This window comes from Scyliorhinus torazame, chromosome 9 (genome assembly GCF_047496885.1).
Source record: "Scyliorhinus torazame isolate Kashiwa2021f chromosome 9, sScyTor2.1, whole genome shotgun sequence".
NCBI classification, from domain to species: Eukaryota; Metazoa; Chordata; class Chondrichthyes; order Carcharhiniformes; family Scyliorhinidae; genus Scyliorhinus; species Scyliorhinus torazame.
The window spans coordinates 148,694,601-148,712,809 of record NC_092715.1 but is presented as its reverse complement, the minus strand read 5'-3'; the positions used below and the strand labels follow the sequence as shown (position 1 = coordinate 148,712,809).

The 18,209-nt window shown below is 43.5% G+C and overlaps 1 protein-coding gene across 5 annotated transcripts in view; it reads left to right on the top strand.

Annotated features, from left to right (window-relative positions):
* The window catches only part of LOC140429519 (protein prune homolog 2-like), a 725,367-nt gene that overhangs the window by 248,724 nt on the left and 458,434 nt on the right, over positions 1 to 18,209 (top strand). For all 5 annotated transcript variants that reach the window (XM_072516619.1, XM_072516617.1, XM_072516616.1 and 2 more), the window contains one exon: positions 7,123 to 7,217. In XM_072516619.1, the coding sequence (XP_072372720.1) occupies positions 7,123 to 7,217 (95 nt within the window). The remainder of the gene's footprint in view (positions 1 to 7,122; positions 7,218 to 18,209) is intronic.

Below are 18,209 nucleotides of genomic sequence, written 5' to 3'. Positions count from 1 at the left end.
TGCTTTTTCCTAGCGCCTAGTAGAACAGCTGCAGCGAGCTATGCTGCTTTAATATTTTCCATTAGTTGTTGGACCGCTTTTTCGTGGGTAAGGGCGGTGACTGTGGGACTGGCCAAATCAAGTCCAAATAAATACTCGGTACCCTTCATGGGTCATCCGGTCATGAGGGTATGGGGGTGTATCCTGTCGAACTCGACACCGTGTTTCTAATAAACATCAGTGCAAGTAGGAGAACTGTGTCCCATGTTGTATTATGTTGTTGCACCATCTTCCTAAGTGTTGTCTTTAGGGTTCAGTTCATGCATTCCACAATGCCCCTGGATTGCGGGTGATAGGCAAAGTGAAACTTCTGTTTAATTCCAAAAATTGTTAGGACGTTTTTCATTACTCTTCCTGTGAAGTGCGAACCTTGGTCCGACTCAATACCACGGGGGAGTCCCCATCCAGTAAACATTTGCTGGGTTAGAATTTTTGCTGTCGCTTTAGCCATGTTTGTCCTGGAAGGAAATGCGTCCACCCATTTTGTGAAGGTGTCGATCATGGCCAACACATATTTAAATCCATTTCTGCAGGGGAGGAGGGAACCAATGTAATCTAATTGTAAGTTCGTCCATGGGCCATTAACAGGGTGGGTGTGTCTTAGCTGACCTTTCTTTGCGTATCTGTCTGGGTTGTTCTGGGCGCAAATTAAACAATTTTCAATGTAGTGGGTTGCATCAGTTTTTAAATCGGGCCACCAGCAGAGAGGTCTGAGGTGGCCAAAGGTGGATTCTATCTCTTGGTGACCGTGTCCATCATGGAATTGACAAATAATCTGGTTCCTGTCCTGGGTGGGGACCACATAAATACCATTCTTTAATATGATTCCGTCGTATACCATTAAAGTGTCTTTGAACTTATCATAGGGAGCTGGGACGTCCCTTTGAAAATTTCCTTCAGCGTGTCGTCTTCCTTTTGTGCCTGTGCCAAATCTTGAATATTGGTCTGTGAGACCTGGACCGCGTGTACTGGGCTCTCGGGGGGTTGCCAAAAGTGACCATGTCGTGAGCCTGCTTTTGCTAGGGTGTCTGCTTTTACGTTACTGGGTGGGGAGGAACGATGATGGCTTCTAACCTTTATGATTCCATATTTGCGATCTTTAGCTTCTTTGAGAATGTGCTTTAGTAATGGCGCTGAGGGTAGGGGTTTGCCGTCGGTGGATATAAATCCTCTAGATTCCCACAGGGGCAGGAATTCCGTCAAGCTGTGGCAAACATATAAACTGTCTGAATATATGTCTGCTGGTGTTGGGAACGAATCTGGGTGCTGCACAATGTAAGCAATGGCTGCTAACTCGGCTGCCTGCGAACCTAAATGTCCTGGCAATTTTAACGATATCTCCTCTAATGCGCGTCCCTGTGCGTCTTCTACATATATGCCACATCCTGTAATCCTTTTTCCATTATCAATAGTGGAGGAGCCAACTTCATAAATTTTTAGCGAATTATCTGTGGGCTGGGTTCTCTGTGGTCTGATGCCTGTTTTGGTCGGTAACGATTTGGGAATGAAGGGTCCTGTGTTGTGCTTGGCTGCAATGATTTCACACTCATGTGGGGTTCCTGCATATTGTAAATTATCGGCCAGAAACGTGTGTGGCTTTGTCCTCTTCACTGTGATGTCGCGTCCTTGTAGGAGTAGGTTCCAGCGCGCTGCTCTAATTTGGCTTACTGTACCGTCTTTTAGCCTACCGCCTAACAGTAGCTGTGTTGGGATATGCTCGGTCAAAATGGTTACGGGGTTGAGTCCTGTTATGTACGCGAAGTACTGAACAGCCCAAAAAACTGCGAGCAAGTGCCTTTCGCTGGCTGGAAATCCTTGCTCTACCGGATCTAAAACTCGTGAGGTATAGGCTACAGGTCCTAAACGATCGTGCCTTTCCTGGAGAAGTAGGGCCGAAAGGGTTCGGTCGGTAGTCACTACCTCTATTGCGTATGGGGAGTGTGGGTCTGCTGCCTGCAAAGCGGGAGCTGTACTTAGGGCGCGTTGCAATGCATCTACGACATCCGTGTGCTGTGGAAGCTATTTCCATGGGGCCTGTTTCTTAAGGAGCTCGGAAAGTGGGGCTGCCTTTGTGGTGAAACCACAGGTTCCTGCAGTAAACAACCAGTCCTAAAAATGACCGGAGTGCTGTAACATTATGGGGCAAGGGCAATTTAACAATTGAATCAATATGTTTTTGCTCTATCTCACGTTTACCAAGCATTATAACTGTTTCTAAATAAGTGACCTTTTCTTGGAGAATTTGGGCTTTTTGGGGGTTGATTTTACATCCAATTTCTTTTAGGTGACCTAATAGTTCGGAAAGAAGCGAAATGTGCCCTTCCTTGGTGTCAGTCTGCGGGAGCAAGTCGTCCACATACTGAATGAGGCATTCGGGTCGGGAAAATTTAGATAATCCATTCGCCAATTGTCTGTGAAAAATGGAGGGGGAGTTGTGGAAACCTTGTGGAAGGCATGTCCACATGTATTACTGTCCCTTGAAGGTGAACGCAAATTTGAACTGGCAATTTTTATCCAATGGGATGGACCAAAAGCCATTGCTAATGTCCAGAACTGTGAAACATTTTGACTGTAGCCCCTGCTTTAACATGGTCTCGGGACTTGTGGCAACGGGTGGGGGCTGCTAACGGAGTTACTTTGTTTAATTCTCTATAATCGATGGTCAGTCTCCATGATCATCTGGTTTTCTTATGGGCCACATCGGGGCATTGTTTGTTGAGGCCACGGGCTGAATCACATCTTGATCCAATAAACTTTGAATTACCTTAGCTATTTCTCTCTCTCGGCTTGCTGTGGAAAACCGTATTATTTCTGGGGCTTAGGATCGGGATCTGTAATGGTGACCACTCCTGGAATTTTACCGCAATCGTGCTTGTGCTGGGCAAAAGATGCTTTGTGATTCTTTAAGACTTCCCTAATTATTTTGTCCGTGGTCATGGTTTGTGGATCAATCTAATAATCTCTCACTGAGCTAATTCTGTGTTCGTAGTCTCCTACTGTGAGCGTGGTGGGGGCTCGTGCTGCTCTAGCCATTTCCCACACACATTTATTCAAAAGAAAGTGAGTGTGAGCTCATGAAATCTATCCCCAAGCTGTGCTTTGCTGTCTGAGGTAAATCTACCAAGAGTGCTTGGTTCTAATGTTACCGATCTGAATATCCACAGGGGCCGTAATGTGTCCCTGCTGGAGGTGTCCTGTAAATCCACTAAGAGTGATAGTGTCTGTAGTGGGCCATATATCTCGCTGGTATATTGTGGAGGGGTTTAACGTGGTTCGGGACCCTCCTGTCTCCCAAAGGAACTCTACGGGGTGTCACCAGACTGTGCCTGTGACTACTGGTCTTCTGGACTTGTCCCAGAGCGTGTCACAGACCCAAGTTGGGGAGTCCGATCACCGTCAATCAGTGCCATTTATGGCCAAATTACCTGAACGGGCGCTCACGCTGTGGATAGGCCTGGCATTGTTCCTATGTGGGGCATTTGCTTGCTGATTCCATTGTGGGTTCAGTAGGGCATTGCATTCTTGGGCGTAATGTCCCTTCTGTCCACAATTGTAGCATCCCTACGTTTTACGGTGCTGCCTGTTATTTCTACCTTCATTTATCCATGCAGAGTCTTTCTTGATGTGTCCTTATTGGATTCGTGTTTGCTTCTACCTTCTCATGCTCTACCTTTTTACGTAGAGATTGTTCCCAAGCTCTAGAGAGTCTCTTCAGAACCCACACTTCATTGTGTGCAGGGTCTGAGGGGTCATAATTTGCACATGCGTTTTGTCCTGCATCTGTGGCGTGGGGGACTAAAATACGAGTCCATTTGGCCGTATTGTCTGCAGTTAAATGGGCATGGGCTAAATCTCCAAATACTGCTGTGAAGTGTATCCAGTGGCGTCCAGAAAATGCTGTTGGATGCTCTCCTTCCTTCTGTCTACATCGGTTGAGTCCTTCTACGGGATCTCCTCTATTATAGCCAGTTGCATCGAGGATGGCTGTTTTCATATCCTGGAGGCTACCTCCTCCTACATTTTGTGGGTCGGAAAGGGCTGAACTAACGGATGGGTCAAGGCTCATTACAATGAGTTTCACTTCTTCCTGCTCGTCCAGACCGTACATGACTATCTGTTGTCTAACTTGCTCAAAGAAATGGTGTGAGTCTGATGTGGGGTGAAAGGTTTCTATTTTATCACGCGCATCCTTTAACTGGGTAATGGTTAGTGGGGTGGTGCACACAAAATCGGGTTGGTTTTCTGTCGGTACTCTGCGCTGCACGGTGATTGGATTCATATGGTTGGGTGCTGCCTGTGCAGTCGGTGGTGCGGGTGCTTTCCTTTTCGGGGCCTGTGGGGCTCTATTCTGAATCTCTGTTCCGTTTACGTACTGATGGGCAGTTTCGTTAAGTTCCTGCCAGTCGGGGCCATGTTCCTGGTCTAAATTTGGTCCAAAGATATCTCTGAAACCATTCTGAACTGAGAGCAGTGACTGCAATTTTGCAATTTGCTGCCTGCATTTGACATGATTTACTGAACTCTGCCTTTGTTCCGTGGTGGAACTGTGGAGTGCTCATAGGGCTGCTTTTAAGTCCTTACATTGCTTCTTTAATTGCTCTACTTGGTGTTCCGTTTCTTCCCTTACCAAAACTGTGCATTGCGTGTCTTGGTAGGCTTTATATTGGGTCTGAAAGCTGCTTCGGTGAGCTAGACAAGATTGGTGTGCCTGTTTGATATCAGCCATCTCTCTGTCCTTCACTGCTAGCTGCTCTCGGAGTTGCTTGTTTACTTTTTCGCATTCACTAACATTTCCCCCATTACTCTTCTCTTTCTCTACAAGCTGTCTGCGGAGCGTCCTCACGACCTCCTCTGTGCCTTGCAATCGTGCCAAACAAGACACGATTGCCACCTGCTTACGAACTCTACCTATGGATCTTGGTCAGGTTATCCCACCAAGTTTGTCCTATACTACCAGGACCTGTCTCTTCATTCGCACAAAACTCAGACCATAGGGGCCATCCTTTCCCCTTTAGGTACATCCTAGTTTCCTCTTCCCATATGGGACACTGCTCTGCTCTGTTGGTTGCTGCGACCTCGGGTTCTTGTGGGTACATAAGGTGTTCCATTGCCTTTATTGCCATTTCTACAATCTCTAAGTCTCTATCTCTACCGTGAATTTGGGACAGGGGGGAATAAAGCGGTGATGCAAACAGCAGGTACGGCTTAAGCTATTTTCCGGTTCACACAACTCCCGAAAGTTTTATGCAACAAAATCTAACGAATTTACCTTATATCCCTGTTAGTACGCATGCAAATTACCACACACTTCTGAATCTTGGAGGTTTGATCGATACTGGTCTTACACTTGTGGTTTCTTTCACTTTTCCAATTGGGTTTCTAATTCAAACGTTTTGTGGGTTTTCTTGGAGTGACAAAATCACTTCTGGGTCGAATCCCATCAGAGTCGCCAATAAATGTTGCTATATTTACTTGCTATAAAAATGGCAGTCAATAAGGTTGCCCTTCTTTTATCTAGATATTGATATTATATTGCTTTCAGAGTCGCCAGGTATCACATGATACCACCACAAGGTTCAACCGGGTATCGATCAAAGAGCCAAACAACCAGTTAGTTAGTTCAAGTTCAATAATACTTTATTTACACCCAAGATTAACTTATACATGCAACATAAACACTACGAGCTAAACGACACCTAACAACTATGACAACCTGTACTTAACTTCAGGCACCCGGCTTAGGTTAGAGGAACAGTGGCCTTTGTTCGAATCTGGATCTGCTGGGTCTGGAGAAGTAACTGCGGTTCAGCTAGGCTCATCCGTCTGGTAGCGAGCGTTGAACTTGGACTTGTTTCTGGTCGTGGTGCTGCAGTTGGAGATGGACGTTGCCGGAGCGCCAGGTCCAAAAGAGATCAAACACATGGCAGTGTCTCTCTTTATCCTTGGGGGGTTTTGCGCTCTTTTGGGTGGTCCGTAGCTTTGAACCCAATTAATTGGGCAGTTCTCGATCACTGCCTTCGATCTGAGCCAATAAAGGGGCGGGTGCCTTGATGGCTGAGCGTGTCCTAAGCGGTCATTGACCTTGCTGTTTATGCTTCCTGAGCAAAGGGAGTGGCGCCAATGTGTCTGGAATTGTATCGGTTTCCTGAGTATCAGTCCTTTGTCTTATGGAGATGGGCCATTAAAATGCTAATCAGTTGGTGGTTTCGATGCTGTCTGGATTCTCTGCTCACGAATATACATGCAGGCTCTGTGCCTGCCTGAATCTTACATTGTCTATATTTCCCTTTGGGCATTGCAAAAGTCCATGTTTATTGTTGTAAGTGGCCATCCAAGATGGCTACAAGACCGACACCAAAATGGCTTGGTGACTTGTTTAATGACATCATTGCACACTGCACCTCATATGTGTACGTTACACCAAACAATGTGAAATAATTAATTTACAATCATTTGAATAAGTTTGATCACATTGTATTAAGTTTAATTCATATTTGTTAGAAAATCATAAAGCACAGAAGGAGGCCATTCAACCAATTGTGGCCATACTAGCTCTTTGAAAGAGTTATTAAATCAGTTAAACTCCCATGCTCTTTTCTCATCGCCCTGAGAATATCCTTTTTCGAAGCATATATCCAATTTCCTTTCAGACCAGGCTTTCCAGATTATCATGCACGACTGTCAAAAAACTTCTCATCTCCCCTCTGGTTCCACTTCATTGCATAACTGCTCTGTTAAAGTTACAATATTACCACATTGTTTTGAGAGATGTAAGAGGAGAAGTAGTTTGACGTGGCACAAAGGCTTTACACCTGGCTGAAGTAAGAATCACAGCTGATTGATATCAAAGCACAATGTTTCTGTTATGCGATTGGCCTAATTTACTGCTACGGTTGAATTCAAGCGACATGGAAAATCTCAGTCACTTTGTTTTATCAAGTGATAGCTGGAATTTGAGTTAAAGTTTTGAAAGAATTTTAAATGTTTGCTGTGGGGAAGCTTGATAACCTAAAGCGATAACAAATGATTACTGCTGTGCCATGCAGGGAAAGTATTAAAATGTTGTTTCCGCTTCTGTTGTAGGTTTTAATACTGAACAGATTTTGCTGAGGGATCTTAAGGAGCTGTCAGAAGGAGATACAAAACTAGCAATTAGTACTATGTGTATGACCCTGGAGGTGAGTGAATTGATGGCAACACTAGCTGTAATTCGACAATAGCAGTGCATGGGGTGGTCCATTCCATCACATTAATATTTACTTTTGATACTGCATACACTAACAACACAGTTTGAGTGATGTTACCACCACTTTATGGACGTAAATGCTTAATTGTAGACTGATTTGCATAATGCATATTAATAACTTTTATAATGAAGAGTGATTTATCATTATGTTTTTAAAACATCACAAATGAAATATTACATTCCTTCTTCCGAGAGTTATGTGTCATCCTGTGATGGCTCAATTGGGATTCCTCAATATAGAATTGAACAGGATGTTTTTCAGTTCTTTGGATGTATGCACTACTTATCTATCAGAAACCGGATGCATGCACAAAATTGGATATCAGCAATGAGAACTATGTTTTTATTTCTAATTTTATTAAGTCTAGGGTGAGATTTTAAAAAGTTTTTGATGCACTTCATCGAATATCAATGGTTGATTATGCATGCTCCAGAGAGAAAACAATATTTTTGATGAATGTGACTACTGTTTTGTCTTTTTAATAATTTAGTTCATTTATTGCAAAAAAGTGTTCTATTAAGCCACATAATGTATCTGAGGTCTGCTCATCACCTTTTATTTGTTGCACCTCCTTTTACAAATGTGCGTGGCTGGCCCTAATATTGCAATTTATTTTCAAAAAATGTAGGTAAAATATTTGCTTTTGAAATTGTGATTTGAGATGGAATCATAATTTAAAGTTATTAAATTGGGTGTCTTTTGAAAATATAATTTGATAAATGGCAACAAAAATATCAGCCAAAGATCACTGCTCGAGCACTTAATAGGTTTTAAGTGGCTTAAGGTTCATTAGTGCAGTTTTGGATAGCCCATTAGCAACTGAGAAGAGTACACTTCAATAACAAGGTTTAGAGCTCATTCGTAACTGTTGCAAGAGTGTTGCATTAACGGTTTTGGTGGGAGGACAAATCGATTGAGAAGAAAAGCATAGAAAATGTTGAGGACAAAATAATTGCAGGTCTATCCAATGCACGTTTCTGCTCTCCCAGCAGTTGTTACTGTGAAGTAATGTTTTCTTGTACCCTTCCCTTCCTTAATCTCCCTTTTCATCTTGTACTCATGTCCCCTTGATCTATTGACTTGTACAAAACCAAATAAGCCTGACTTTATCTCCAAGATTAATTCACTTGAAAACTTCAATCATGTGCCTTCGCAATATTTCCAACAACTAGTATCCCACGCAGTTCAGAGTCTATTCTCCTTTGTTTCATTTTATAAACTCCAGACCATTTCTTCTGTGCACCTTTTCCAGCTCTTTTGTGTAACATGGGTTCCAGATTGCAGGTGAGTCTGAGAAGTGCTTTATTCAAACAGTATGGTGGATTGCTTTGATCTATGTTCTTTTTATACAATAGAACATTAGATTGCTTTTGACAGAGTCAATCATTGAGAGATTTATCGATGTCTACTTGATTTCTTTTTGATTCTTCTTGTTAGTATTTCTCTACAAATCCTATAATATCTCTGTATATTTCGTATACCTGTGTCATTACTTTTGACTTATCTGCATTTAACTATGTCTGCAAATTGTCAACTGATGTATCTCAAACATTTTCAGTCCTTTCGTAGCTCGTACCCCAACCAGCCACCATATTAACCAGCCCTGGTATTTTGGGGCGCAATTGAATGGCCTCGTCAGCGAGGTCCAGATTTACATATTTAAGTAAACAGTTAGGCTCACTTAAATATGTCGGCGCCCAATGCTCCCGAAGCCTGGGAATGAACGCCTGTGCCTGGGAGACCTCGCATGGTGCCGTTTAGCACTGGTCCCCACAAACATGAACCAGGCATAACCGTACCTGGAGGGGGAGAGGTGATCTCCGAGACCATCAGAGCCCCTCAGGTGGAAATAGTAATTTCTACCGCCTTGGATTGACACTTCCAGTTATCAATCTTATGATGACCATGGGGAGCCACTAATGCAGTTCTACTTTGGACCTCCGACGTGGAAAAAGTTGAGCAGCAGCAGCAACACCAACCTCAGTAAGAACAGGAGCAGCCTTCTCAAATTCCTGCCATTCCACAGGACAGAATGAGCATAGAGCTCACAGGAGGATATATAGGCAGAGTATAACTCCTGGCCATGACTGAACACTTGCGCATCAAGAGGCTCAGAGTTTACTGTCAGGTAGCTTCTGGCATTTGCAGCCTCCTGGAAGAAGGCCCTCTGCCAAGTGGACCAAGTGGGCACTCATTGTTAGTGGTAATCAAAGTTCCCTCAACCCTTAACTTCTTTGCCTGTGGCTCCTTGATTTGTAGAATTCTGCAGTGGCTCCAAATTACTTATCATGGACGAGAGATTCCCTGCTTTCCAGGATTAGCACTTACATGCGCTCAATTGACGGGGCCAGTCAAAATGGGTGGGAACATAGATTTGCTGTTCTTGCTGGATCCTCATAGGTCTATGGACTCATAGATTGCACACATATAGCAATCAAGGTTGCCCCTGATCACCTTGATGTCTTCATCAACCAAAAGGAATTCCACTCAGTTGGTATGCAATCAACAAAACATCATGTATATGTTTGCAAGATTTCTAGAAGCTGCTGTGGTACATTCACGTTATGCCAGTCAACCTTCCCTGAAAATATTCACATTTTGGCGCAGAATAAGCAAATGATTGCTTTGTGACAGGGCTACCCTTTGAAGATGTGGCTGCTGCTGCCTGTAAGGAGCAACAATACTGACACCGAGGAAAGTGTATATGAGGAACGACCTGACTTGGATTGGATTTGTTTATTGTCACGTGTACCGAGGTACAGTGAAAAGTATTTTTCGGCGAACAGTTCAACAGATCATTAAGTACATGGGAAGAAAAGAAAATACATAATAGGGCAACACAAGCTATACAATGTAACTACATAAGCACCAGCATCGGGTGAAGCATACAGGGTGTAGTGTTAATGAGGTCAGTCCGTAGGAGGGTCATTTAGGAGTCTGGAAACAGTGGGGAAGAAGCTGTTTTTGAGTCTGTTGGTGCGTGTTCTCAGACTTCAGTATCCCCTGCCCGATGGAAGAAGTTGGAAGAGTGAGTAAGCTGGGTGGGAGGGGTCTTTGATTCTGCTGCCCGCTTTCCCCAGGCAGCGGGATGTGTAGATGGAGTCAATGGATGGGAGGCAGGTTTGTGTGATGGACTGGGCGGTGTTCACGACTCTCTGAAGTTTCTTGCGGTCCTGGGCCGAGCAGTTGCCTTACCAGGCTGTGATGCAGCCCGATAGGATGCTTTCTATGGTGCATCTGTAAAGTTGGTAAGGGTTAATGTGGACATGCCGAATTTCCTTAGTTTCCTGAGGAAGTTTAGGCGCTGTTGTGCTTTCTTGGTGGTAGCGTCAACGTGGGACCACGAGGTAAGGAACAATCAAGATGCTAAAGATACCCTCCCAGTGCCTTCCTTCATTATGCACCAGCCAGGGTTTCCATATTGCTAGTGGTCTGCTGCACCTTACACAACATTGCATAGCAGCAAGAAAGAAACTCCTGAAGGCAGAAGGTGATAAGTGGTCTGTCTCTTTGGCGGAAAAGAAGCATGAGTTTTATATGGTAAGAGCACCATTAGTCACATATGTATTTGCCCGGAATGCCTGGGACAGCCTGATTCAGACAATAAATTTGAGGTGGGGCAGTTACCTAGCACAGAAATTCTAAACTCATTGTGACCATTCAGTTCTCAGCATAAAACTGTCCTAAAACTGTCCTAACGTTCTCACACACACCATTTTTGACAATACAGAAGGCCACCTGGCAGGTGGTAGGCAAAACCAGGCAAGACAGAACAAGGGAAATTTGAAATCAGTTTATCATGCATAAACATGCAATAGAAATGTGACACTGTATAATTTTGTAAAAAATAAGTGAATGCTCTTGTCAAACTGTGAATTCTTTACTGCCAAAAGGCCAATTAACGGCCAAACAGTGTGAAAGGCAAGCTGTGAAAGGCTGAGTGCTGCCGGGGAGGGTGGGAAGAGGGCGGACACCGAGAATAGGGAATGTGTGAGGCTGACGCTTCCAACGTGCTCCTTTAGGGGGACAGCTGCTGCGCAGCTGTCTGAGGGAGGTGCAGACTGGCAAAAACTAAATATCACCAGAAAAACCATGCCATGAGCATCTAGGCAGCACAATCATGCACAGACCTCAGTCTCCAGACATGCTTGTTAATTTTATTTGAGCCCTAATCTTTGCTCCCTGGATCGAGGTTGCAGCTTTAATGTAAAGGCTGCCTTGCCAGTCGGCTCACTCGCCAACTGTAAAGGCAGGTGGGCAACATAAAATCCAGTTCAATTGGTATTTAACTAATTAAAATTGGCTTGAGTGTTGGCGGGCATGCTTCCAACTCATGCATGTGGACGCCCCTTCCAACCGAAATATTACGCATGGGCACAATAACATCGGGACGCGCGTCTAATGTCTTCTCGAGCAATTTGATGTGCTCCCGAGTGGTGTGCGCACTCACCTGAGTAATGTAAAATTCTGGCCCATGGATTTATGTTAGGTCATTTGCTTCCATTTACAAAACATTACAAGTTGTTTAGTTCAGTTGGATAAATCTTTGTCTGTATTGCAGTCTGTAGTTGGACATGTGATGGCCACAGTTACACAGCTCGCTGAACAGTAGTGGAATGCATCATGAATATTGGATCCAGATGTCAAAATTTATTTAGCACAAGTGCAACTTTTATAGTGAACATGTACAGGCAACTGAAAGAAAGTGATTCTTGAGATCTCATAGATGCTCATTGCTCTCTGCTTAGCTAGGCATGGAGAGAAAGTGGGACACACACCAAGTAATACAGGAGCAGTAAGTTGGTAGCTATACAAACAGCTTTACCAACCCAGAAAGCTAATTGGCTGCAGTGATTTATACAGAAGAGTTCCTGACATTACCATGAATTACTATTAAATGCAAATGTACATACCCAGTATGGTAGTCTGTGTAGAGGTATTACGGTACCTGGTAATGCTGGAACACCATTGGTAGATATTGTATGTTTCCTATTGGTCAAGCTGTATGGTAGCTCCGCCCTGCAAGGCGGGGTATAAGAGCCCGTGCCGCCCCAGCAGCCTTCTTTCTGTACCTGAGCTGCTGGGGGAAACATCTCGCTTATTAAAGCCTTCAGTTGGACTACAACCTCGCTTTAGTGGTCATTGATCATGCATCACCCAGGAATGTTGTTGGCCTTCGATTGCCAGTTAACTATGTAGCCATGCTTCTGTGTTACTCCGTTAACTTGAGGACCACTTAACAGTGTTATGGAATGGGAAGCAATATTTAAATTTCATGCCACTAAACATGTTCAACACAAGCACCAGCAGTACTAAGAAAAATAATTTTTACTTTTAATGCAACTTACAAACCAACCTTCATTCATTGCACAGAAAATAAAGTGACAGAACTTTAATAGTGCAGTTGATTGTACAGATATCCCTGTGTAAGAAACCTCTCATCTCACACTGTCTCTCATTGTCACCAGTAGTGAATTGTCGATGGTTGATTGTTCCTTCAAATCTTTGTGATCGATGTGATGCACCTTAATCTTGGCCTCTCTGGTAGGTTTAGTGTTTTCATGCAGATCTTGGAAAGGTGCAGAAGTAACAGAGTTGTTGTCATGCGTGACTTCAGCTTCCCTAATGTTGACTGGAACCTCCTTAGTGCAAATGGTTTAGATGGAGCAGATTTTGTCAGGTGTGTCCAGGAAGGATTCCTGACTCAATATGTAGGCCGACTAGGAGGGAGGCCATATTGGATTTGGTGCTTGGCAACAAACCAAGCCAGGTGACAGATGTCTCAGTGGGACAGCATTTCGGTGACAGTGACCACAACTCCTTGATCTTTACCATAGTCATGGAAAGGGATAGGAATAGACAGTATGGGAAGGAACAAACCGTATGGGAAGGTATTTAATGGGGGGTGGAAAAATTATACTGCTATTAGACAGGAGTTGGGGAGCATAAATTGGGAACAGATGTTCTTGGGGAAATGCACAACAGTAATGTGGGGGTTGTTTAAGGAGCACTTGCTGCGAGTGCTGGATAGTTTTGACCCACTGAGACAAGGAAGGAATGGTAAGGTGAAGGAGCGTTGGATGACAAGAGAAGTGGAGCTTCTAGTCAAGAGGAAGAAGGAAGCTTGCATAAGGTTGAGGAAGCAAAGATCTGGCAAGGCTCTAGAGGGTTACAAGGTAGCCAGGAAGGAACTAAAAAATGGACTTGGAAGAGCTATAAGTGGACATGAAAAGGAAGGATTAGGGAAAGTCCCAATTCGTTCTACACTTATGTGAGAAATAAGAGGATGATCAGAGTGAGAGTAGGACTGATCAGGGATAGTGGAGGGAACTTGTGCCTAGAGTCTGAGGAGGTGGGGGGGGGCCCTAAATGAATATTTTGCTTCAGTATTCACTGGAGAGAGGGATCTTGTTGCTCGTGACAACAGCGTGAACCAGGTTAATAGGCACGAACAGGTTGATAATAAGAAGGAGGATGTGCTGGAAATTTTGAAAAGCATCGGGTTGGAGGTCCCCTGGGACAGATGGGATATACCCAATGTTACTACGGGAAGCGAGGGAGGAGATTGCTGCGCCATTGGCGATGATCTTTGCATCCTCACTCTCCACTGGAGTAGTACCGGATGATTGGAGGGAGGCGAATGCTGTTCCCCTGTTCAAGAAAGGGAATAGGGAAATCCCTGGGAATTATAGACCAGTCAGTCTTAGGTCTGTGGTGAGCAAAATACTGGAAAGGATTCTGAGAGATAGGGGGCAGGATTCTCCGAGCCTCCGCGCCGAAATCACGATCGGCGCGGGGGTGGAGAATGGGCGTCAAACCCGAAATCCAGTCCGACGCCACTCCCGCACGCCACGAATTGCGCATGTGCTGTCTACGCGGCACGGGTCAGGGGCCATTGACAGAGGCCCCCGTGGCAATTCTCCGACATAAACTGGCCGAGTTCCCAACGGTGTGGTTCCAACTACGTTTTGCCTGTCGGAAACGGCCAGTGGCGGCTGCGGAGTCAATCCGCGGTCACCCTGGTGGGAGGGTGGGGCAGGATCGTTCCCTGGGGTGGGGGGCCTCACAGACAGCCAGGCTATCGATCGGGGGCCACCGATCCGCGGGTGCGCGCTATCTCGGTGGGGGGCCTATCTTTTTGGTGCCGGTCCACATTGTGGGCCCGCCATGTCGCCTGGGGCGGCTAACGCAGGCCGCTATCGTGCACGTGTGTGGACCCCTGACCGGAAGTACAGGTCCCCGTATTGGCAGCTAGAGCTGTACGTACTACTCCGGGGCCCTGCTAGCCCAATACAGGTAGGAGGATCACTCTGGACTTTCTTCAGGACAGTCCAGAGTGATTCGCCAGCGTCAAGGGGACATAGCCTCATTATTGTAGAATCCTGCCCATATTTATGATTATTTAAAAAAACACAGTTTGATTAAAGATAGTCAGCATGTCTTTGTGAGGGGCAGGTCATGCCTCGCAAGTCTCGTTGAATTCTTTGAGGATGTTACGAGACACATTGATGAAGTTCGGGCACTGGATGTGGTGTATATGGATTTCAGTAAGGCATTTGATAAGGTTTCCCATGGAAGGCTCATTCAGAAAGTCAGGGGACATGGGATACAGGGAAATTTGGCTGTCCGGATACAGAATTGGCTGGCTGAAAGAAGACAGCGAGTGGTTGTGGATGGAAAGTATTCCACCTGGAGGTCGGTGACCAGTGGTGTCCCATAGGGAGCTGGTCTGGGATCTCTGCTCTTTGTGGTTTTTATAAATGACTTGGATGAGGAAGTGGAAGGGTGGGTTAGTAAGTTTGCCGATGACATGAAGGTTGATGGAGTTGTAGATAGTGTTGAGGGCTATTGTCAGGTTACAACAAGACATTGACAGTATGCAGAGCTGGACTGAGAAGTGGCAGATGAAGTTCAACCTAGATAAATGTGAAGTGATTCATTTTGGAAGGTCAAATTTCAATGCTGAATACAGGGTAAAAGGCAGGATTCTTGGTAGTGTGGAGGAACAGAGGGATTTTGGGGTCCACGTACATAGATCCCTCAAAGTTGCCACCAGGTTGATAGGGTTGTTAAGAAGTTTAGTTCCCAGTTTAGACCACACTTGGAATGTTGTGTCGAGTTCTGGTCGCTTCATTATAGAAAGGATGTGGATGCTTTGGAGAGGGTACAGAGGAGATTTACCAGGATGCTGCCTGGGCTGGAGGGCATGTCTTATGAAGAAAGGTTGAGGAAGCTAGGGCTTTTCTCACTGGAGCGAAGAAGGAAGAGAGGTGACTTGATAGAGGTGTACAAGGTGATGAGAGGCATGGATAGAGTGGATAGCCAGAGACTTTTCCCCAGGGCGGAAATGGCTTTCAAGAGGGGACATAGTTTTAAGGTGATTGGAGGAAGGTATAGGGGAGATGTCAGAGGTCGGTTCTTTACACAGAGAGTGATGTGTGCGTGGAATGTATCGCCAGCGGAGGTGGTGGAGTGAGAGTCATTAGGTAAATTTAAGAGACTTTTGGACAGGCACATGGACAGCACTAAATTGAAGGGGTGTAGGTTAGGTTGATCTTAGATTAGGATAAGGGGTCAGCACAACATTGTGGGCCGAAGGGCCTGTACTGTGCTGTACTGTTCTTTGTTCTATGTTCTCTGCCATATCCCGGCAGTTGACTCTTTTTGTGTTAGGCTTGCTGTCCAGAATGGTTTGTGCTGGGAGTTGTACACCTCCAGCTTCTTGGGCTCTCCTGTCCTCTTGCTCCACTTTGATATACCCACCAGCGGCTGTCACACCTATGTGTTTGGGCAGGAAACTCTGCAGCACAACTTAATTCATATTCTGTTGATAATATGATGAAATTGTCTCCTCCCTTAATTTTATTAGTTTCAAAGCGACCGAGAGCAAAATATTCACATTCTCATTAAAATTTGAAACTATGGAATGAGTTAAACAAGGCATTAAGAAATAATATTGTTTCTGTCCCCTTTCCCCCACCTTCTGGCTTTTGAAAAGTCCAATGTTTGTGGAAATTTGTTGTCACTTTTTAACATATTGCGTTTCTGTTTTTTGTGTGTGCTCATACTTGTTGATTTTGAAGTAAAACATATTTTTGCTTTGAGGAATCGTCGTTCTTTTAAAGCCCCATTATTTCAAGCATACACATTATTCGTTTATGCTGTCGATAATAATGTAGTTCTGACGCATGCATGAGTAATCATGAAGGAAAGATTGCACAAGGTCTTTTGTGAATGGTGCAGTGGAGCTGCATTTCTTGTTTATATTTACCCTCAATCAAATTATGTTTTGCTCAATAACATCCCTGATTTCACTATATGTGACTGCACTTTATTATATGTGTATTTAAAGAATGATTCTTACTTACCATTCTACGAATGAACCTGTATATACTGATCAGTTTTTGAAATGTGTTATCTATTGCCGCTTTAGATATACTGCTTAACTTTATTGAATGTGCCATTCTCTTGGGATCCTGAGAGTGGAGTGAGCAGAGAAAATCATGTTTGATACTGTTAAAAAGCGCCCACTGCTGGGCAGTTTACTTAATGCAAGAATTTGATGCTCTCTGTGGCCCTCTGTGCCACTTTCCCCAGAGGAGAGGCTGGAAGAAAAACTGTGGCTAATATCTTTTATTGTTTTACTAGTTACAGTTTGATAGTCTTCAATATGAAGAAATTAAATGAATCTAAAACTAAATGTGCAGTGTAACTGTGGTGTTAATACAAAGTGATTTCATTTCATACTGGTACTACAATCAACGAGTGTGCAGCTAAAATTTGGAAGTTCTCTGAAGAAAGGAGCCTCGGTTTGATTCCAGTACCAGGTTGGGCCTTGACTCCAGATTTATACTAAACCTATCATGTATATGTAACCTGAAGTTGAAGTAATAATTCTTAAATTTTAATCAATTTTTTTGAATATTCCCCAACACACTTGTCGTTCGCTTTTCAGATTCAAAAGCTTTGTTCTTTTCACCTGGCTTTCCTTATTTTCAAATGTTTATTTTGTAATTCATATAATGTAATGATGAGTTGAACAATGATGTGACTTAGGATGAGCAGAATGGGCAGCATTAACCAGAGGACATTATGGATGTCTTGCATCAAAGGCTAAACATTTAAGACCCAGATACAGTTGCTCATTTTGAAAGACTTATTTATCATTAAATACTGATTTACCAAGAAAAAGATAATCCTAGTTTATGGTTTATATTCTTTTTAAAAATCTTTTTGGAATTGAAGTATTTTAAATAGCAGAATAATATTCAAAAAGATTGCAAAATGCAACTACATAAGCAAAGTTTGCATCTAAAGGCATGAGTAAGGTTAATACTTTGGTCCTGACTTTTCAGTATTATTCTCAAAGCTTTCATCCTTCTCTTTCAGTTGCTGATTTAAAAAATGTTCTTATGTCTAGCATTCAACACCTTCGCATTTTATTTCTGCATAATCAAATTAGTTTTATATAATTCCTTGTCTTCAAGAATAAATTAGTTTGGGAAATAAGAAACTGGCTGGTCCAGTACTACTTAACAATAATGCCATTTTGCCGACTAATAATTCAGTAGAATTAATTTGTTGTCATGAATTAGGTCAAGTTAGGTAATTTTCTTTTTGTTAACTGACAAAGCTAGAATAGAGCCCTTCTTGCGATTTAAAAAAAATTAACCTGTGATAATTGAATGTCCTTACATTGTATTTTACTCAGATGAAGAGGTTATTTTATAAACGATTAAGTTTGTCAATAAAGGTTCATAAAATGAAAATTACCTGAAGCTTAAACTAATTTGGTAAGACTTATCTTTCATTCCATTAAATGTTCTTGTATGTAAGGTATTATTTTATGACAGTGATACGCAGATAAATGATCAAGGACATTATAGTCACTTGTCCTCGGGGGCACTGGAAAAATGCATACAC